Source organism: Gobius niger (genome assembly GCF_951799975.1).
Source record: "Gobius niger genome assembly, chromosome: 4".
Lineage (NCBI taxonomy): Eukaryota > Metazoa > Chordata > Actinopteri > Gobiiformes > Gobiidae > Gobius > Gobius niger.
The window spans coordinates 42,797,428-42,819,973 of NC_136855.1; the positions used below are offsets into that span (position 1 = coordinate 42,797,428).

The 22,546-nt window shown below is 42.9% G+C and overlaps 1 protein-coding gene across 7 annotated transcripts; it reads right to left on the reverse strand.

The window, feature by feature from the left end:
• Positions 1-243: 243 nt before the first annotated feature.
• On the reverse strand, positions 244-11,789 carry LOC306961838 (acidic leucine-rich nuclear phosphoprotein 32 family member D-like). 7 transcript variants are annotated; one of them, XM_079554764.1, is made up of 7 exons: positions 11,479-11,789; positions 8,467-8,616; positions 8,170-8,292; positions 4,855-5,053; positions 3,315-3,430; positions 420-474; positions 244-351 (listed from the first exon to the last, which is right to left on the reverse strand). In XM_079554764.1, the coding sequence occupies exons 1-7, from the start codon at positions 11,530-11,532 to the stop codon at positions 278-280; spliced, it is 771 nt and encodes a 256-aa protein (XP_079410890.1). In that variant the 5' UTR covers positions 11,533-11,789; the 3' UTR covers positions 244-277. The 7 variants fall into 7 exon arrangements, with proteins under 7 accessions (XP_079410890.1, XP_079410888.1, XP_079410886.1 ...); XM_079554762.1 differs by lacking the exon at positions 11,479-11,789 and adding an exon at positions 11,339-11,429 and having other exon boundaries at positions 420-471; XM_079554760.1 differs by lacking the exon at positions 11,479-11,789 and adding an exon at positions 11,339-11,429.
• Between the last annotated feature and the right edge of the window lie 10,757 nt (positions 11,790-22,546).

Here is a 22,546-nt window from a genome sequence, read left to right on the forward strand (position 1 = left end):
GCTTCAAAAATAAAACAAAGGCTAAACATAAGATATTAAAACCACAAATCCAATCGTAACAATGACAATAGAGCCGTCATTTTACCGCATGTAGATCCGGTTTGCAGTGCAGGCAACCCCACCCACCCGGACTGGCCAATAATAATAATGATAATAATATAATAATAGTAACAAGAGGTGGACCCGCGCTCCTACTGCGATATGGGGGGGTTACAGGGGGGCTGCTGGGGCGTGACGGGGAGAAGAAGAAAACAGTTCAAAAGGAAACACAAACAGCTCAGTCGTCGTCGTCGTCCTCGCCCTCCTCGCCCTCCTCGTCCAGGTCCCGTTTCCTCTTCTGGCCTCGCTCTTCTTCTGAGACAAACCACAGCGTTAGACTGAAGCCCCGCCTCCTCACGGCCAGATGTGACCACACTTACCGTCCTCGTCCTCGTCGTCAACCTCTTTGTCGTTCAGGTCCTCCTCTTCCTCCTCCTGAGAAGCAACGAAAACAAGCTGATGAACTGTTTATGTTTCTCCTCAAGAAAAGATCATTAATGAGGATATTATTATGTGGCCGAAAGGTAAGAGTTGGTGACGACGGTAATCTGCACTTTAACCACAAGATGGCGCAGAAGTAGCTTCATAACTTTGCTCAAATATTCAGTGAGACTCAGGGTTTATACAAATGTAAAGCTTTGCATCGGAATATGTTCTAAACCAGTGTTTCCCAACCAGGGGTGCGAGGAATCTTAGGATTGTAGCTTTATTTTGAACACCCAACAGTGTCTTTTTACCTTTTTACTGAGTCATGTTAGAGTTCTAAATAATCAATAACCTTGAGGGAGGGGGTTACACGGAGTAACTCGGAGGAGCTCTGGGAACCCCTGTTCATTTTGGTCTTATTTCTAGACCAAAATTATCTAGAAATGATGTTCTGGATCATTTTGGTTTTATATGAATGAATAAATGAATGAATAGTTTTTATTATTGTGTCTGGCATTCGCACTGAAAGCCCAGCCCTAAATAAACGAACTTGAACAGCAAACATTGTCGAGCGATGTACATTTTTCAAGAAACGTAGATTTAATTAGGGATGTACCTTAGGGCTGGCGATGCAGCCAAAAAATAAAATCTACATTTTTTTTGCTCAGTTTGGAAAATCGTTTTTATTTGATATAAACATTAAAGAGTCTCCTGATCCTTTCATACGAAGAAAACTTCCCAGAGTCCTGCTCATTAATATTCATACAGTTAGGCAGATAAAGAAAACATAACCTTTATTTAAAATAGTTATTTCTGTTTTAAATATTCCTCGTCTGCTCAAAACTAAAACTTCTTAATAAGTTATGGAGTTTTCAAAAGTGTTTTAGTTTTATCGTCTTCATGCCTCTGCTGTGATAGATACAGAGGCATCTCTGAAATCGCCCATATATGGTCATGTTTGAAAACAGTTAAGGGGGAAAACAACATGGATAAAAATCTAAACTTTCTCTAATTATTCAAAAACTACTTTAGCAAATGCAGAATTATGAATATAGTCTTTGTATCTAAATAAAGATACAAAGACATGGAGAAGAGCAAAGTGGTTCAACAGCCCATAAATACAGAAATAACAGAGAATGCTAACCTGATGTTAGCATCGGGCTAATGCAAACAGTTAGCTAGCACTAGCTACAACTGCCCTTTTTTCACTTCTACTGAACAATCTGCTGTGAGAAAATATCCACATGGGCCTGATTTACACTTGACTTTATTTATATGATAAATAAGTTTATATTACACCAGAAAATGGCACAAAAAAAAAGAATGTGTTTCTCTAAAGATTCTATTTTCCCCCTCGGTAAAGCCACGCCCTCTTCTATGACGAGTTGTCTGTATATAATAATAATAATAATAATTTTATTTATATTGCACTTTACATTTCAGCGAAACCTCAAAGTGCTAGTGCAAAGTGTATCTATGTCTGTATCTATTGACGACCGTCTCCATGGACACTCGAGGGAAAGGGGCGGAGTTAAATGGTCGGCTCAGAGCAGAGTGAGAGAAAGACACAGGAGCAGAAACTCTTAAAACACTTTGACCTTTGTGAAGCAGCAGATGGTCAGGAAGTCTCTGCTTCTCCTTTGTGTCATTTCACTACAGAGCAGGGCATGAACGACTTCTGCAGCCAGAGTCGCCCTCGTTTTAGAGAGTGTTTTAGTTCCATGTTTCAGTGGGACAATGAACAACGTTACACCAAAGCAGACCAGTGGTTAGTTGTTTTCACCGGTTAGCGTCATTATGGTTAGTGGTCACGTTTTAGTGTCTACATAGAGTTTCACCCAAAAGCTTGTTTACTTCAGACCTTAGATTTACAAGGAAGATGAGAGGCCAGATGAGGCCAGATGAGGCCAGATGAGGCCAGATGAGGCCAGATGAGGCCAGATGAGGCAAGATGAGGCCAGATGAGGCCAGATGAGGCCAGATGAGGCCAGATGAGGCCAGATGAGAGGCCAGATGAGAGGCCAGATGAGGCCAGATGAGAGGCCAGATGAGAGGCCAGATGAGGCCAGATGAGGCCAGGAGGAGAGCGAGACAAACGAGAGGGGAGAGGACGCGGATCTATTCTGGAGGCGCAGGGAAACACTGAGCTTTAGCTAAAAATAAGTTAAAACCTAAGAAATGGTAATACTTTGTTATATATTAACTCAGAAAATACACCTGAGCCTACATTATTACATGACGGATTTGGACGTGAACATATTGTACTTGTTGTTAATTAGGCGTTATTTCTCCGCTGTTAATATGATGACGTCAGCACTTCTAGAAATCAGTCGTCGTTGGGGGGACATGGACCCTTTAGATTAGGTCTCTATACAAAAGGTTTGTGTGGCTCGACAGCTTTTCATCTGAACATTCTGTTAATGTAATCCTATCCTATTACTATCGAATGGCTAAATCCATTTTATCATTTAGCAATTTTCCAAATCGTCTGTTTTCAAGAGCATGAATTAACTGAATTGATTCCCAGCCCTAGATGTATCTATCCGATATCGGAGCCGATGCCAGAAAAAATACGATATCGGCTACAAACATCCGATACTGAACCGATACCAGTTTAGGCTCTCACCGCTTTAAAGACAACTCAGTGATCTGTGTCATATCAGACCCTCATCATTCAGTGGGATGTAAGTCTCAGAGTGTGACATCATCGTGGCACTGGTCGCCATGGCGCCCATGGTGTAGTGGTTTCCAGGTGATGCCCGCAGGCGTCCTGCCCGCCCTCGTGCCCACCCTCGTGCCCGGCCCTGAAGGCCCCGCGGTTACGCTGTGTGTGTGTAGGACGCACTGACCTCTCCACTGAGGTCATCGTCGTCTTCCTCCTCGTTCTCCTCCTCGTCCTCCTCTCCCTCCTCCTCTTCTTCATCTCCCGGAGCCGCGTCTTCATCATACTCCTCCTCGTCTACATCTGCACAGCAACAGGAGAAAGACTCAACAATCACTCAAACCCACGTCCGAGAGTCAGTCAGAAAATCACAGCATAACTACAGCAAATACAGTATTCACATGAGACCTTTAATTAATAATAATAATAATAATAATAATAATAATAATAATAATAATAATAATAATAATAATAATAATAATAATAATAATAATAATAATACATAGGTCTTATATAGCGCTTTTCAGGAGACACAAAGACGCTTTACAGATAAACACAGGCACATGTTTGATATAAATCAGAGACGGCTGAAACCTCTTTGTGCCTGGACACCGTTACCGGTACTTCAACGATTTTTGGTTTTTGATACCGATACTAAAATATGTGTCATATAGAACCAGCATCATTGCATCATTTGTTTGAGGTTAAACAACAAAATTGTACATATTTTTTTTAATCACAATTTTCCCCATTTTGCCCCAAATTTTCCTAATTATTTTTGTGTTTCACTTTTTTTTATTTTGATGACCAACCCATAGACACAGACGGCATCGCGTCATAGAAGGGGGAATATAGAATCTTTTGGGAAAAACAATATTTCCTTCTTTTTAGACTGAACTTATTTTTCACACACAAATAAAGTCAAGTGTAAATCGGGTCCAAATGGATGTTTATTCTCAGTGGATTGTTCAGTAGAAGCGAACAAGGCGGTCGTAGCTAGCATTAGCATTAGCACGATGCTAACATGAAGCATCAAGTTAGCATTTTCTGTTATTTATGTATTTATGGGCTGTTGAACCACTTTGCTCCTCCCCATGTCTTTGTATCTTAATTTAGTAGAAACTATATTCATAATTCAGCATTTGTTAAACTGTTTTTTGAATAATTAGAGAAAGTTTACATTTTTCTCCAAATTGTTTCCCCCCTAATCGTCCATATATGGTCATGTTTGAAAACAGTTAAGGGGGAAAACAATTTGGAGAAAAATGTAAATGCTGAATAATTATTCTACTAAATAAATATACAAAGACATGGAGAGGAGCAAAGTGGCTCAACAGCCCATGAATCCAAAAATAACGAAGAATGCTGCTTCATGTTAGCATCGTGCTAATGCTAACGCTAGCTAGCGCTACCTACGACTGCTGTTTTTACACTCCTACTGAACAATCTGCTGTGATTAAACATCCATATAGACCTGATTTAGACTTGACTTTATTTATATGTGATAAATAAGTTCATATTTCAGCAGAAAATGGCTAAAAAGAGTGAAAAATGTGTTTCCCAAAAGATTCTGTTTTCCCCCTCGGCGAAGCCACGCCCCCTTCTATGACGCGATGCCGTCTGTATCTATCAAAACTTGAATATAAAGATTTTACATTTCTTTTGGGTTCCAGCTTTCGATCCCTTGCACCTAACCCTCGTTTTGAATCCGGCCCTGGTTTTCGTACCGTCCTCGTCGTCCTCGTCGTCGTCCAGCCCCTCGGCGTAAACCTCTGCGTCCGAGTCGGGCGCCTCCTTGTCGTCCTTGTCGTAGCCGTCCAGGTAGGTGAGCTGAGGCAGCAGCTTGAACACGTTGTCCTTGTACTCGTTCAGGTTGGTCACTTCACAGTTGAACAGATCTAAGCTCTTCAGGGTCTTCAGCTCTTTCTGTGAAGGCAGTGAGTCAGTCAGCAGGTTTAGGACCACGTATAGGACCACAGTATAGGACCACGTTTAGGACCACAGTATAGGACCACAGTATAGGACCACGTTTAGGACCACAGTATAGGACCACAGTATAGGACCGCGTTTAGGACCACAGTATAGGACCACGTTTAGGACCACAGTATAGGACCACAGTATAGGACCACAGTATAGGACCACAGTATAGGACCACAGTATAGGACCACAGTATAGGACCACAGTATAGGACCACAGTATAGGACCACAGTATAGGACCACAGTATAGGACCACGTTTAGGACCACAGTATAGGACCACAGTATAGGACCACAGTATAGGACCACAGTATAGGACCACAGTATAGGACCACAGTATAGGACCACAGTATAGGACCACAGTATAGGACCACGTTTAGGACCACAGTATAGGACCACAGTATAGGACCACGTTTAGGACCACAGTATAGGACCACAGTATAGGACCACGTTTAGGACCACAGTATAGGACCACAGTATAGGACCACAGTATAGGACCACGTTTAGGACCACAGTATAGGACCACAGTATAGGACCACAGTATAGGACCACGTTTAGGACCACAGTTTAGGACCACAGTTTAGGACCACAGTATAGGACCACAGTATAGGAGTTTAGGACCACAGTATAGGACCACAGTATAGGACCACGTTTAGGACCACAGTATAGGACCACGTTTAGGACCACAGTATAGGACCACAGTTTAGGACCACAGTATAGGACCACAGTATAGGACCACAGTTTAGGACCACAGTATAGGACCACAGTTTAGGACCACAGTATAGGACCACAGTATAGGACCACGTTTAGGACCACAGTATAGGACCACAGTATAGGACCACAGTTTAGGACCACAGTTTAGGACCACAGTATAGGACCACAGTTTAGGACCACAGTATAGGACCACAGTATAGGACCACAGTATAGGACCACAGTATAGGACCACGTTTAGGACCACAGTATAGGACCACAGTATAGGACCACAGTATAGGACCACAGTATAGGACCACAGTATAGGACCACGTTTAGGACCACAGTATAGGACCACAGTATAGGACCACAGTATAGGACCACGTTTAGGACCACAGTATAGGACCACAGTATAGGACCACAGTATAGGACCACAGTATAGGACCACGTTTAGGACCACAGTATAGGACCACAGTATAGGACCACAGTATAGGACCACAGTATAGGAGTATAGGACCAAGTTTAGGACCACAGTATAGGACCACAGTATAGGACCACAGTATAGGAGTATAGGACCACGTTTAGGACCACAGTTTAGGACCAAGTTTAGGACCACAGTATAGGACCAAGTTTAGGACCACAGTATAGGACCACAGTATAGGACCACAGTTTAGGACCAAGTTTAGGACCACAGTATAGGACCAAGTTTAGGACCACAGTATAGGACCACGTTTAGGACCACAGTATAGGACCACAGTATAGGACCACAGTATAGGACCACAGTATAGGACCACAGTATAGGACCAAGTTTAGGACCACAGTTTAGGACCACAGTATAGGAGTATAGGACCAAGTTTAGGACCACAGTATAGGACCACAGTATAGGACCACAGTATAGGACCACAGTATAGGACCACAGTATAGGACCACAGTATAGGACCACAGTATAGGACCATGTTTAGGACCACAGTATAGGAGTATAGGACCAAGTTTAGGACCACAGTATAGGACCACAGTATAGGACCACAGTATAGGACCACAGTATAGGACCACAGTATAGGACCACAGTATAGGACCACAGTATAGGACCATGTTTAGGACCACAGTATAGGAGTATAGGACCAAGTTTAGGACCACAGTATAGGACCACAGTATAGGACCACAGTATAGGACCACGTTTAGGACCACAGTTTAGGACCAAGTTTAGGACCACAGTATAGGACCACGTTTAGGACCACAGTATAGGACCACAGTATAGGACCACAGTATAGGACCACAGTATAGGACCAAGTTTAGGACCACAGTATAGGACCACGTTTAGGACCACAGTATAGGAGTATAGGACCACGTTTAGGACCACAGTATAGGACCACAGTATAGGACCAAGTTTAGGACCACAGTATAAGAGTATAGGACCAAGTTTAGGACCACAGTATAGGACCACAGTATAGGACCACGTTTAGGACCACAGTATAGGACCACAGTATAGGACCAAGTTTAGGACCACAGTATAGGACCACGTTTAGGACCACAGTATAGGAGTATAGGACCACGTTTAGGACCACAGTATAGGACCACAGTATAGGACCAAGGTTAGGACCACAGTTTAGGACCACAGTATAGGACCACAGTTTAGGACCACAGTATAGGACCACAGTATAGGACCACAGTATAGGACCAAGTTTAGGACCACAGTTTAGGACCACACTGTAGCATAGTTAGAGTTCAGTTCTCCAGTGTGAGATCAACAAAGTCGTATCTTTTCTCTTGTAACAGATCAATTATATCGATTAATAAACAAATGTAAATATGAAACAATGACTTTTTTCACAAAGCATCCTTGAGTTTATGACAAGCTTTTAGGTTGTATTAATGTAAACAACTCTCGTAAACTGATCTGATCATTAGAACTTGTGCATAACAAATATTTTATAGCTATTATTCTTTAAAGGGAATATACGGAGCTTAAAAATGTTAACACGTAAAAATACTTTCCTCCCGTAGAATGAGCTCAGACCTGTTCACCACAGCTGCCTCATGAAGTCGTCATGCACGAGCTTAATATAGAAGCTGCAGTTACACGTATGACCTGAGGTGGCAGTAGTGAGTATAAAATGGCAAACTTGCATCTAGTCCCTTTCACAGCATTTCATAAACTAAACTATAAGGTTCAGCCTCGGTTCAGTCCTGGTCCAGTCCCGGCCCAGTCCTGGTTCAGTCTCGGTTCAGTCCCGGTCCAGTCTCGGTTCAGTCCAGGTCCAGTCCCGGTCCAGTCTCGGCCCAGTCCTGGTTCAGTCCCAGTTCAGTCCAGGTCCAGTCACGTGTCAGTCCTGGTCCAGTCCTGGTCCAGTCCCGGCCCAGTCCGCTGCAGACTCACCAATGGCTCTATTGTGCTGAGGTCTTTGATCTTGTTGCCGCTGAGGTTGAGGTGCGTGAGGTTGGGGCATTTGTCTGCCAGGACTTCCAACCCTCCTGAGATCCGGTTATCACTGAGTTCAAGCTGGAAAACCAGAACATCAGGCGGTTATTCACCAGGAAAACATCTGTGAGAGAGCAGGATGTTCTAAACACTAACATAAAAAACAACACTGAAGAAAAGATGAATACAGATTTAACATGTATTTGATCATATTAGTGCCTTTGTTTTGGCTGAACCATCAGACCGAAGACAAACCTTTTTGAGTTTGTTTAACTTGGGCAGGTGGGCGACCGTCGTCAGCCCGACGTTGATTGTGCTTAGAAACTCCAGCTCCTCGAACTCGTCCGTCAGACCCTCGATCTTCCCTTCGTTTGAGCGACAGTTGTCCAGGACCAGTTCTTTGACCTGTGGACGGGACACACACAAGAGTCAGAATAACTTAAAAAAAATGATTACAAACAATGAAAAAGGGGAGGATGCCCGTTTATGGTCATGTTCGAAGCAGTCAGAGGGAAAACAAAGAGAAAAAACTAAACTTTCTCCCATTTCCCATTGCATTTTTCCCCATTTTTCAAACGTAATACTTTATGTTTTACCCAAAGTAAGATGTGTTTTATTATTGTGGGATATTTTAAGACTAAGTCCTTTTCGGACAAAGCTTTACTGTCACTTTGAAGCTTTAAAGTTACTTCCTGTGGCATTAAAAGGCCTTGAGTAATATCGTGTATCGCAAAGTTTATTTCTGTAGTGTTTTACAATATTTATACTTTCTAAAATGCATATATTTGAAGGAGCTACTTAGAGATTTGAAATATATCAGCCCCTTAAGATAAAAGCTTTTGTAAATATAGAAATGTAAATATAGAAGAGTGTTTTGTGTTTTCATGAATAATAGTGAAATATTTCCTGCGTGTTTTGCGTTAAAGGAATAGGCCACCGTTTTTACATACTGAGATATGCTCTTACCTCACTTTAGTCGTGTTAATATATCCCCGTCTGGTCTTTGTCCGTGCGCTCACACATACGCAGCCTCTCCCACATGTCACATAGCTCCAAAAAAGCTCACGATAGAAGCTACCAAGCTCTTCCACGTGTTCCCTATTTAAATAAAGTTACGTGAAGTGTTTTCATGCAAAGTATATTTACACAGAAATGTAACATGTGGATTTTATAAGCAGATAAAAAGGGGGACTATATTGTGAGGCGTAATGATACGAGGAGCACAGCGTCCGCGCAGTAACTCCTAAAGGTTATTGACGGAAGTGAGCGGGGAAGTCTTTAGGAGTTACTGCGCGGACGTTTTGCTCCTCGTATCATTACGCCTCACAATATAGTCCCCCTTTTTATCTGCTTATAAAATCCACATGTTACATTTCTGTGTAAATATACTTCGCATGAAAACACTTCACGTAACTTTATTTAAATAGGGAACACGTGGAAGAGCTTGGTAGCTTCTATCGTGAGCTTTTTTGGAGCTATGTGACATGTGGGAGAGGCTGCGTATGTGTGAGCGCACGGACAAAGACCAGACGGGGATATATTAACTCCACTAAGGTTAGGTAAGAGCATATCTCAGTATGTAAAAACGGTGGCCTATTCCTTTAAGAACAAATCAGAACACTCGTTTCACCTGGTTATTTTATCCTTTTATCCTACAGAGTCACACTTGTTTTATTACTTTGCATTATGTTGTGGAAGTCGGCGTGAGCTCGTTCTGGCCAATCAGGAGCCAGAAACAGAACTATTAAATACAGGCATAACATTTGGGAAGACGACACACAGTAAACCGCGAGAATGAATGTGACGAAACAACTACAAAAATGTGACAAAAATAAAATAAAATGTGACCAAAAAAAAAAAGTGAGAAAAATGTGACGAAAACACAATGAAAAAGCAAAAAAAAATATGACAAAAAAGTCATATTTCACTGGCGCGAGGAAAAAGCTCCATTGAAATGACTTGTGTCGGTCTTAGCTTTCAAATGAGCCTTCACTCTGGCCTTTAGGATCTTATGCATCGGTAGAAAACGCGCTCGGTTACGGCGGGGGGGAAGAGGTTACGCCACACTTCATAAAGGTGTCCTTGTTACGCGTATTGCCCAGAGAACGGCCGGTCCTCCCCCGCGCGCGGCAGGAGCCCGCGGTGAGGACGGACGGCTCCACGGCGCAGATGCACATTAGTGAAAACAAGTGCGAGCCAAACAGAGCTACGCGTCGTGCACAGGGTCACTTGGAGTAGGAGGGGCGGTAAAGCCGATTAGATATAGCTGCCAGGCAAACCTTTCATTGTTGCTCGCGCTAAACACTTGACGAATGGATTGATGGCGCGTATAGACTTCTCTTTGTACCAAAGGTATGAGGAATCCTTCGTCACTTGTGTCGAATAAACGGCGGGTTTCGATGCGTTTCCGCGGCTGCCTTTGTTTCTCAGTAAAATGGCGGCGTGTCCTAGTTATGGAAAACTAGAACAACAACAGCGGCGGCGGCGGGTTGTTTATCGCTACGAACGGCGCAGCGCACGAGCCGATAAAACACCACGGAAAACCTGGGACGTGGGTTATTAGGTTGTAATAACCGCGCGGCGGGTGAATACGGGGGCGCACACACGCGGGAGCCTAACGGAGCCGAGTCCCAGCCAGGGCCGGGGCTCCCGTTAGCGGTGCTTCCTCCGGGCCTCTGCGGGCGTAGGGCACCGTGTTCTCCGGGACTCCGGCGCAGGCTCTACCCCCCCTTTCTCCTCCAAAACCCGCCTCGCGCACAAACGAGCCACACCACCGGGGCACACGGCGGGGGGGTCTCTGTCTGCCTCAGGAGTCAGACTTAGGCTCCAGAATCAGCGTATGGTGATTTCATGACTTTGAGAGCGCATCCTCTCCAGGCGCACACGCATTCACGGAGCCCGAAATGCAGCGGGGGCAGCGGGGGTGAAGCGTGCACGATGAAGGGCACGTTCGTGGGGGGGAAAAGTTGCAAATATGGCCGTGTTTATATCGCTGGCGTGAGAGAAAAAAAAAAAAAAGCTCGTATGCTGCAAAGTGCCGATAAAAGACGCGGGTGAGGGTCGCACTAAAGTTCCGTTCACACCACCTGTACTACCCGCACACACCGCGAACACACGTCTCCATCACCTTTTCACTCTGAGGAAACTTTGTCCACACGCCGAGGCACCGCACGGACGGACGCACGGACGGAGGGATCTCCATTAGCGGGGAGAGAGTAACGGGGAGCAGCAGAAGAAGGAGAACCAGGCGTTTGGGGGTGAACTTACGTCTGACGGAGTGCGGTTCCGTAACTCGAGGTGGATTCTCTTCTTCATGTCCATCCTGGAGGTCGTGCCCCGATGCGAAACACACACTTTGACTTGTATATTCCTGCACACACACACAAAAAGCACCAGCAGCAGCTCGGATCAGACTCTGCTGTTGTTCATTCAAACTTGATCCGCTCGGTGGGCGGGCGCAAGGCTCGGGATTGTCGTCACCGCCGCCCAATGGGAGAGCCGCTCGCGCTCAGGCCAATGGAGAACATTATACAACTGGGTGGGGTTTTCAGATGAAGTTTGGTTTTGCTTGTTGCCTTAAGTTTACATCGATATTGTCATTCCGGCGCGTGGCGAGCGTTTCAGGGAGTTTTGGAGACGTTTCGCGCTCACCGCTCGTTTGCGCAATAAAGTCAGTGTTACGTAAGAGCAGATGAAGAGTTTCTATTGAAGAGCAGTTTATTCACCATCTGAACCAGGCACGTTTTCTCCACTTTGGCTTTACCCAAATCTAAAAAAGCGTCAAAATAGCAAAATAAATAGACAAAACGAGGATGGAAATGCAGCAAAAGAACGACACAGACGAAGAAGAAAATAGAGTTAAAATATAGACAAAACATTAAGACAATAACAATAAGTGACAAAAACATGAAGGCAATAAAGAAACAACAGAGTGGGGAAAACACAACAACAACACAATCAAAAGGAGATGGAAAATATAAAGGAAAACACCACAACGCGACACATAAGTTACCATCAGTTTTGTAGTTCTTAGCTTTCAAATGAGGCGTTACACTCTTTACACAGAAGCTTTAAGAAACTGAGACACTGTGCTCGGTGAAGATGACCATGTGGACACATTTAAAAAGAGAGAATATTAAATATGTTTTAAAGATGTTGATATTTGACAGAAGTATTTTGACTTTATTTGAAAAATTATATAAAATATGTCAATCAGTTCGACCCATAGTTTCATCTAATGTTTATACTCGATTCATTTCCCTTTAATATATCAGCAAAATACAATATTTGAAACTTATAAAACAGACTGCACTTATTTCTATACATATATTGTGTGATGGTCAGCACATAAAAGACTATTATTTATCAATTTATTAATCAGTTTAATATGACTTTATTTTTCATGCCATTGTCTTGTTTTCTTTGCTTCAATAAAACAAAATATAATAAAACAAAAAGCCTCATGTGTGTTTTTATTTACTGCACAGGCCTCGTCCTTCAGGAGGTTCTAATGTTTAATGTTAAACACAGATTATTGTGTCATTTTTCTTCGAGGACGACGACGTGACGGCACAAGATTCGATAAAAGTTTTAAGTTTAGTTTTAATTTTATTTAGTCTTTTATGGTTAATGTCTCTAAATCCTTCAGCGTCTGCACAATAGAACAAATCATTTACGGATAAATTACATAAATTATCAATATTCTATATATAAATAGATACGTAGGCTGTGCACACACACAGAATAATCATCATTTATATGAAATAAAAAGCATTGACATCATGATCAAAAGTTTGTGCCTGATGCCACTTAACCCTTTACTGCACGACTTTTGATTTTAGGGGGAAAAAAAATCCAACCCACTTTCTGGGTCGACAGAACAAAACCGGTAGAAATGTGATGAAATGTTTCCATTGTAGCTCATCCCTATTTCTAACATTGTTTTTCCAACAAAAGTGCCTCAGCTGAACAACAGAAAACAAAATGAAGAAGCAGTTTTAGGAATAAAACACAAACACAAATATATGTAAACAATCTAAAACGCCTCTTGACATATTCATGCACAGGGTTATTTTATCAGGTTATTGGTGGTCAGAAGCTCCACAGGTCTCAGGATGATCCAGTGAGGTCTGAGAGGGTCAGAGGCTCCTCTGACCTCAGGATGCTCCGGTGAAGTCCGAGAGGGTCAGAGGCTCCACAGGTCTCAGGATGCTCTGGTGAAGTCTGAGAGGGTCAGAGGCTCCTCTGACCTCAGGATGCTCTGGTGAAGTCTGAGAGGGTCAGAGGCTCCTCTGACCTCAGGATGCTCTGGTGAAGTCCGAGAGGGTCAGAGGCTCCACAGGTCTCAGGATGCTCTGGTGAAGTCTGAGAGGGTCAGAGGCTCCTCTGACCTCAGGATGCTCCAGTGAAGTCTGAGAGGGTCAGAGGCTCCTCTGACCTCAGGATGCTCCAGTGAAGTCTGAGAGGGTCAGAGGCTCCTCTGACCTCAGGATGCTCCAGTGAGGTCTGAGAGGGTCAGAGGCTCCTCTGACCTCAGGATGCTCTGGTGAAGTCTGAGAGGGTCAGAGGCTCCTCTGACCTCAGGATGCTCCAGTGAAGTCTGAGAGGGTCAGAGGCTCCTCTGACCTCAGGATGCTCCAGTGAAGTCTGAGAGGGTCAGAGGCTCCTCTGACCTCAGGATGCTCCAGTGAGGTCTGAGAGGGTCAGAGGCTCCTCTGACCTCAGGATGCTCTGGTGAGGTCTGAGAGGGTCAGAGGCTCCACAGGTCTCAGGATGCTCTGGTGAGGTCTGAGAGGGTCAGAGGCTCCTCTGACCTCAGGTAAATCCCTCTGAGTGCGTGATTAGCCGGAGGGAACTCTGCTCCTCTCCGTCTGTCCACCAGGGGGAGCCAGAAACAAGTCAGCGGCCTGGATTAACGGCAGGCTGCTGCACGAGCCTCTGCTGGATCTGGAAAAGCTGTGAACCTGGGGCGATGTGGGGGGGCAGGTGTCCCCTCACAGCGAGTAGGTCCCAGGCGGGGGCCGCTCTGTGGGCGTCCAGCTCCTGACCAGCAGAGAATGATGACCATCGTCTCCAAGGGGAACATCGGCCTCTTCAGAAACATTATTACACAAATCAGAAAGTGCTTCAACATGTTCAGAGTTAAACTAAAATGGGAGAAATGCTGTTTATGAACATTTCCCAACAGAACACACACGGCAACTATTATAACACTGGCATTTAGAAAGTGCTCTAGAAAAAGTTTCGGCTTTATCCAAATCTAAAAGCTCAGAGTAGAGGCTCATTTACGCTGTAGACCTACAAAACTGATCCTAACTTTTTTGTTGCCAGTTTTTTGTCACTTAGAGGCAGGGCCGGACTGGGAATGAAAAACAGCCCTGGACTCTGACCAGCCTGGACCAAATTACTGTAATTGTGACACTTCCACAAATACATATTTTAACCTCTTACCCCCCGCCTAAACCAAATGCATTCTGTCCTCTTTTGGCTTTGTAACACCTAATTTGAAAGCTAAGACCCACAAAACTGACCTTTTTCCTCGCGTTGTTGCTGTGTTGTGTCACCCTTTGTATGTCTTTTTTTCTTTCTTTCCATTTTTGTTTTTGTCACATTTTTGTTGAATTTTTGTCACATTTTTGGTGCTTTTTTCCCAAGAATCTTTTAGATTAGGGTAAAGCCAAACTGGAGAAAATGGGATCCGTTCAGGTGGGAGTTAAAAGGTTAACCTCTTACCCCCCGCCTTAACATTAACCATTTCATTTTTCATTTCATTTTTTTATTTATTTCATTCATTTAAAAATGCAACAACAGCATTTAGCATGAATGAAAAGGAGCAGAAAGAAGTAAGAACTTATAAGGTCTGCCCCTAATCAACACAAAATCACTTACAGTTCCAGTTCATTTAAATGTTAAACTGTCTCATGCAGCCGTCTTTCTTTTTTTTCTTGTCCAAGACATCAAAACACAAAATACAAAATACATAAATAAAGTTGATCTGCTCCTCCGCAGTGTCATATTTTTGTAACATTGATAATTTTACATATTTCTTAAACACATCAATGGTGTAACAAGTTTTAACTTTACAATCGAGACTGTTCCACAGAGCGAGAAACATCTTTCCTTTGCTGCCGATGGAAACCTGGGTTTTGTAAAAACCTCAGTACCTTTTAGTTCATATCTGCTTTTTCTCTTATTGAATCTGCTTTGTAAATGATTTGGTAAACTTTCCAGATGAGCTTTATACATGTTTTTAAAAGGCTAAACTCTACTAATTCACAAAATGTCAGTGTTTTTAGTTGTATGAATAAAGGATTGGTCTGGTCTCTGTATCCACTTCCACTGGCGACTCTAATCGCTCTTTTCTGTAACCGAAAAATTGGATTAATGTATGTTTTGCAGGCACTTCCCCACACTTCAATGCAATAGGTCAGATATGGAACAATCAATGAGTGATACAACAAAAACAATGCATTCTTATTGAGAGAATCTTTGACTTTATACAGCACAGCTGTTATCTGGGATCCCTTTACTTTGACATTATCAATATGAGATTTCCATGTCACGTGTTCATCAATCATGATGCCGAGAAACTTCATCTCATGAGCCCTTTCAATTTCTGATCCGTTGATAAACAATGACGCTTCGACATATTTCCTTTTACTACAAAAGATCATAATCTTGGTTTTGCTAATATTTAGGGACAATTTATTGATCTTGAACCACCGCATAATTTTCTGGAATTCATTCTCTACGATTTGCAATAGAATAAAGTGGTGTCATCAGCTAATAGAATGCACCTAAGTAACGGAGACACAGACACTGTGGGCCCGATCTTGTGCATCAAAACGGAGACGATAGCGTGACATTTTGCGCTCAGTAGGAGACACTTTGTGATCTTGCCACTCCAGACTTAGCGCATTTACGTGGGTGGAGACACACACATTTTCCTCCAACCAGATCGACTCCGCGTCCAGGAGAGTGGTTGTGGGAGGTGAACATGTGCTTTTGTTTTGCTTCGCGTTCACGCCAAGCGCGGCAGATCCGCAACACAGCGGACGCTGTAGCTCTTTTTCTCTCGAGATGTGAACATGGTTTAGCTCACCATGGTTTAGCTCACGATGGTTTAGCTCACGATGGTTTAGCTCACCATGGTTTAGCTCACGATGGTTTAGCTCACGATGGTTTAGCTCACGATGGGGTAAATAAAGTTTTTAGTTCGACCTGTGAGAGCCTAAGGCTTAAGAAAGAACGCAAGACAGCGCAATGTAAACGAGGAAGTGAATGTCAGCCGTGTTTCCATCAGTGCATCACCTCCTCTTGTGACGCCCCCTGCAGGTGGCGGAGGCCAATGGCACATATAGCGCCGCCACTCGGAAAATAATTCGCCAAGAGCCTGCGCCGCCCCGTGCGCCGCCACAAGATCTGGCCCAATATCATTTACATATAGAAGAAAGTACAGGTCCTAGGACCAATCCTTGTGGTACCCCGCAAGTTATGTTACAATTTTTAGACTTTATGTTGTTAATTTCCACGAATTGACTTCTGTTTTTTAAGTAGCTGGTAACCCATTGGTGTGCCACACCTCTGACACCGTAATTATATAATTTGTGCGACCAGTGCATTTTCCCCAGTTCGGCTTTTTATTATTATTTTTTTGATCGGCATCATCAGCAAAAAGAGCGGGAAAGGTGGTCGTAGAAACAGAAGCAAAATCATTCATATAAATAATAAATAATAATGGTCCCAAAATGGAACCTTGTGGTGCACCATACTCCACGGAATTCCTCTTAGATTCATGTTTTTTTATACGGGGCTTTACCCAAATCTAAAAGCTTCTCGACTGGAGATCAACAATGTAACGCCTCATTTAAAAGCTAAGACCTACAAAAGTGATGGAAACTTTTCGTCACATCGCCACATTTTTGTCATATTTTTGTTGTTTTTAAAAAAAAAAATTCTATCATTTTTTGTTGTGTTTTTTTGTCTTTAGCTTTTAGATTTGGGTAAAGCTTGGTTGAGGAGGGACTGGTGGCCCTATAGCCAGTGGCCCCTCTGTGTTTTTGACGTGTTTTCATCAGTGTTCATTTCGTCGACTAAAATATTTAGTCTTAATTTTAGTCAAAGTGATATTTCTGTGACTAAAACTAAATTAAAAGCTTTTCATGAGACTAAAACTGTGACTCAAATGTCCAGATATTTGAGTCAACTAAAATAAGACTAAATAAAAATGAAAAGGAGAGACTAAAACCATCAAACTTCTATTGACCGTCTGAGGAACAAGATTAAATATGATTATAATGAATATTATTAATGCAAAGTCGACTAAATTTGTCTTAAATTTAGTCGACTAAAACTAAACTAAAATTGAATTACATTTTCTTCAAAAGACAAAGACTACATTAAAATATGTTGTCAAAATGAACACTGGTTTTCATAGTTTTTTTGTCGCTCTTCTGTCACTTTTATGCCACTTGTGTGTTGTGTTATTGTTGCTTTTTAGGCACGTCTCACCCCGCGTCTTTTATGTTTCTAGATTTGGGTAAAGCCGTGGAGAGAATGCGCTCAGTTGAGGGGGATTAGTGACATAAATCTGCTCAAATGAAAAGATCAAATGTGAAGTTTGAGGTTTGGCCTGAACAGATAAAACTGCTTCTTTTGTATCATTTCAAGTTCATTTGTCTGATTTCTGTTTCTTCCTTTGAAGTCGGCATTTTATATTTTATATCAGATTAGTTCAAACCAACTCAAATTTAACATAAATCACTTTTTATTCGAGCAATTTTCAGTCAGATTTTAGACGGTCGTGTTTCCAGAGCCGTGCTTTGCTTTGGCCGTCGGTCTTTGTACAGTGAAGAAACTCAGGCCTTGATAAACTTCAGCAAAACAAAGTCTTTATACTGTTCTTTTTGAGAAACAGAAAACAAGCTTTAACCTCTTAACTCCCACCTGAACGGATCCCATTTTCTCCTACCCTAATCAAACAGCTTTTGGGGAAAAAGCACCAAAACAGCCACACAAAATAGGAAAGAAAACAAGGATGTAAACGCAACAAAAATGTGACAAAAACTCAACCAAAAAGTGACGAAAATTCACCAAAAAGTGACAAAAATGAGACAAAAATTCAACCAAAAAGTGACAAAAATTCAACCAAAAAAGAGACAAAAATGTGACAAAAACTCAACAAAAATTGAAAAAAAGAAAAGAAAAAACATAAAAAAGGTGACACAACACAGCAACAACGCGAGGAAAAAGATCAGTTTTGTGGGTCTTAGCTTTCAAATGAGGTGTAACACAGGCCTATAGCGAAAGAGGACAGAAGGCATTCGGTTTAGGCGGGTGGTGAGAGGTTAAAAGTATAAAATGTGATACAGTAGTATTTGACGCTGCCTCCTGTAGAAACGTAAAGGTTTTGATCAGGGGCGGACTGGCCATATGTCCATTCTGGAAGAGCACAGAAGGGCCACTGGCTCTAGGGCCACCAGTCTCCTCTTACCCTCCACCTTAACTAAGCTTTACCCAAATCTAAAAGCTTACATGAAAAGCATGAAAACAGTGGAGGCAAATGGAAAAAAAAAATGTGCTGGAACAAAAAGTGACCAAAAAACATGACAAAAACATGACATTAAAGAACGAAAAAGTGACCCAAAAAAACATGTCAAACACAACAACAAAGCAATGACAAAAGCAACAAAAAAGACACAAAAAGTGACCTAACCCCTTAACTCCCACCTGAACCGAGCACATTTTCTCCAGTTTGGCTTTACCCCAATCCAAAAGCTTCTGGAAAAAAGCTGTGAAAATAGCAACAAAACTGAGACGAAAACAATGATGGAAATGTGACAAAAAAGTGAGAAAACATAGACAAAAAAAAAATGAAAAAAAAAAAAATACAAAAATGTTACAAAAATGAGTTAAATACCCCCAAAAAAGATGGAAAAAGATCCTCTCGGTTCAGGCGGGAGTTAAGAGGTTAAAAACGTGACAAAAAACACATCAAGCCACAAAACATGAACTGAAAAAGCAACAAAAATGTGACAAAAACACGGCAACAACATGAGAAAAAGTTAGAATCACTTTTGTAAGTGCTCAAATGAGGCGTTCCACTGTTGCTCTCCAGTCGAGAAGCTTATCGATTTGGGTAAAGCCGAACTGAAGATAATGCACTCTTTTCCCGGGGGTAAGAGGTTAAAACATGTGTTTGTGGAAGCCTACACTAATTTGGGACAGTTTGTTCAGATTCCGGGGCTGTTCTTCAGTCCCAGTCCGGCTCTGGTTTTGATATAAAAGAATAAGTCCTGCTGCTGTAATAATGAGCTTACGCTGGAGGGTTTCCGCTGATTAGCAGAGGCGGTGATCCCGTTTACCAAACAGATAATGAGGTTTAAGGGATTACAGCCGAGCATCACCACCAGGGGGCGCACTCTGCACAGGAACCACTCTCAGATTCTGCAGAGGAACAGATGTCAGTCTGGCTCAATCCGAAACCATCAAATTGTAGCCTCTAAGCACTAACACTAGCAACTAACTCCTTAACCTTTCATGGGTCGACTGTTAGACCTCTATGCAGTTAGGGAACTAAACCTTTGGCAGAATTTGCACAATCCGTCCATCCTTAAACAGGGGAAAGGGAAGTGACATCACCAACAGCTGCTTTTCTTCTTCTTTAAAGTTATTGGTGGAGTGCAGGCCAAACAAAAGTGCATGTCGCCCCCTACTGTACAGTGTCCAACAACAACATAGTGTCCAAACAAAGACATTTAAGGAGACAAATAAATCCAAATGATCCAAACATTTCCCTTTAGTGTTATTTTATTTCAACAGCTGTTTCATAAAGCTACAGCAGTAAATGATCCATGTGGCTTAAGTTTCTACTAAATGAAAACAAAAGCATTTAATCCGTTTCCTGAGTTTCCTCTTTAACACTGACATGTGACTGAGCTGTGGGGACGACAACATGGATTTATCACTTTTATAAAGTTTGGCTTGTGCAGAATCTTACTTTTTAATTATTATTATTTTCATTATTAAATGTGCTCCTGTCAATCAACAGTGGTTGCGCATGAATCACTCGAGGGAGGGGGCGAGGGGGGTGGGGCGATTGGCGCAGTGGCTTGTGGGATGGCACATAGCTCCTAATCACCGGTTAGTTAGCATCAGAGGTCCCTATGCTAAAGTGGCCATGATAGTTAGCATCAAGGCTCCTTTTCCTAACCACTTCCTAACTGACTAACCAATTCGGAAGCAACTTGCCATGGCGGACGCTGACGCACATCCGGTTTGGCGTAAGAGCTCTTAGCAATCTGACCGTTTCGGAAGCAGCCTCTCTCTCACCGAGTGTGGGGTGGAGTCAGGTCTGAGGAGGAAGATCCCGCCTTTGCTCTGCCCGATCCCCGATCCCCGTCAGACCTGGGGAGCTCAGCAGGAAGGGCCTGGCAGGAGACCGTTTGGGAAACACCAGGAAGCCTCGTGAATGTAGTGAGTCAGTGGTTGGAGGGGCCGATGGCGCAGACTGGTTGCCTCGCTTCCGGCAGTGTTACGGCCCCAGGCCTCCAGGTTCCCTCCTTTTTGTATATTTTTGTTTGTGTGGCCTAAGCCGGTTTTTCCCCCATGTAAATTTGCTGCTGTGGTCCTGGGCTGCGATTGGTGGAGTGCATTGGGGTCCTGGCTGCTGATTGGGTCTCTGGCTTTGCTGCCGCCTGATTGGGGGAGCAGCTCAACACCTGGGGAGCTCGTTAAAGCCACCTGTGCAGCCACTCCTATAAAAGGACTCCACCGTGGCTCATACCAGGCTGCTGGTCCGTGTGGCCAGGACGCCATTTTGTATTTTCTAGGAACACTCGGTTTTAGTTACGTTAGATTGTTTCTCATTTTGTTTGTCACTCGTTTTGTTATCAGGCCTTTGGTGACTAGTTTTGGAGACGCTCGTTAGCTTTTGTCAAATTGGTTTTGTTTTTTCATTTTAGTACCTTGTGTTTGGTTAACCTTCTGTACATAAAATAGCCTTTGTTTGGTTATTTTTGCCACTCCTTTGTTAAATTTATCTTGTACACTCCTTTTATTAAACTACAACTTTATTTATCCATTTTTACATCTTGGTTTTTGTTACTTCCTTTACTAGCAGAGCCGGGTCGTAACAGGCAGTCCCAGGGCAGCTGTGGCTACAATAGAGTATGGAGTGAATGAATAGTGCAATGTAAAGCGTCTTTGAGTGTCCAGAAAAGCGCTATATAACAATGATGCAGATAAGTCTTTATTGATCTCACAATGGAGACATGTACTTGTTACGTTCAGCCTCAGAAACACTCGGTGTGTAAACAAGCAGGAAACAAAATCAATTAAAGGGGGGTATTCTGCAAAATGGACTTTTTCTAGCTTTACATCATGTTATTCTGTCACTCCCTCATTAAAAACATGCCTGAAGTGTTGCCTTGGCACATTCACATATTTTTGAGTAATCTGTAAAAACTCTGATGGCGGCCATTTTAGGGATAGGTTTGCCTGAGTCCTCCTAGGAACGCCCCCACCTCCTGGAGACGCCTCCGAGCTTTCGTCACCAGCCGAGTAACCAACCGCTGCTCCTCAGCAGAACCCCCTCCCCACTGATGCCACAGACAGCGTGTGGAGGGGGCGTGTCTAAAGGCTCAGAGGTTCTTAAAGAGACAGAGGCCTATTTCAAGACATTCACTACAGCCATTTTGAGAGAGACATTTTATACAAGGCAGTTATTCTAATTTACTGCATTTACAGACCAACAGAAGGTTTGTCATCATTGTAGTGTGATATAGACTGGTGCTATGGGACTGAGAAAAGCAGAACACCCCCTCTTTAAATAGTAAATAGTTTAGTTTAGTTATTTTTTTTATTTGAACAGGGACAGTGTACATACATTAACCTCAAAAGGGAGAGATGCTTTGTACCAGGTTGTAGCCCTTGTGCTAATTCCCACCTGCAGTCCCTGGGCAGACTGATGTCAACAGACAAAGTCATAGAAATATTAATACAGAATAATACATTTTCCCAAAACAGCATTAAAATCAACACATTCTTCATTCATTCCAAAGCATTAATTCGCACACTCTTGCATACACACCAATCATAGGACATTCACTAGCAAGGACCACGCCACAACAAAGTGCAATCAAGATTTTATTCACAAGGTTATAGTGTGGAGTGAAACTGGGCGAGACTGTGGGTGGGGGCTCCGTCTCAGATGAACCCAGCTATTCGGGACCCCCCTTCTAAGCAGGAGAATCATTGCTGAAATGGATCAGACATGAAGGGAGGGAGGGCGGGGTCGACAGTTTCAAACAAACTGAGATGACGAGGCTTTGCTTGG

Bases quoted from the DNA above. Each gene is read 5' to 3' on its own strand.
- LOC306961838 (XM_079554759.1), bottom strand. From the start codon at position 11,413: ATGGAGATCCCTCCGTCCGTGCGTCCGTCCGTGCGGTGCCTCGGCGTG. The intron at 8,617-11,338 runs GTGATGGAGACG...TCCCGTCCACAG, and splicing joins AGTTTCCTCAGAGTGAAAAG to GTCAAAGAACTGGTCCTGGA. The intron at 475-3,314 runs GTCAGTGCGTCC...GTTGCTTCTCAG, and splicing joins ACGATGACCTCAGTGGAGAG to GAGGAGGAAGAGGAGGACCT.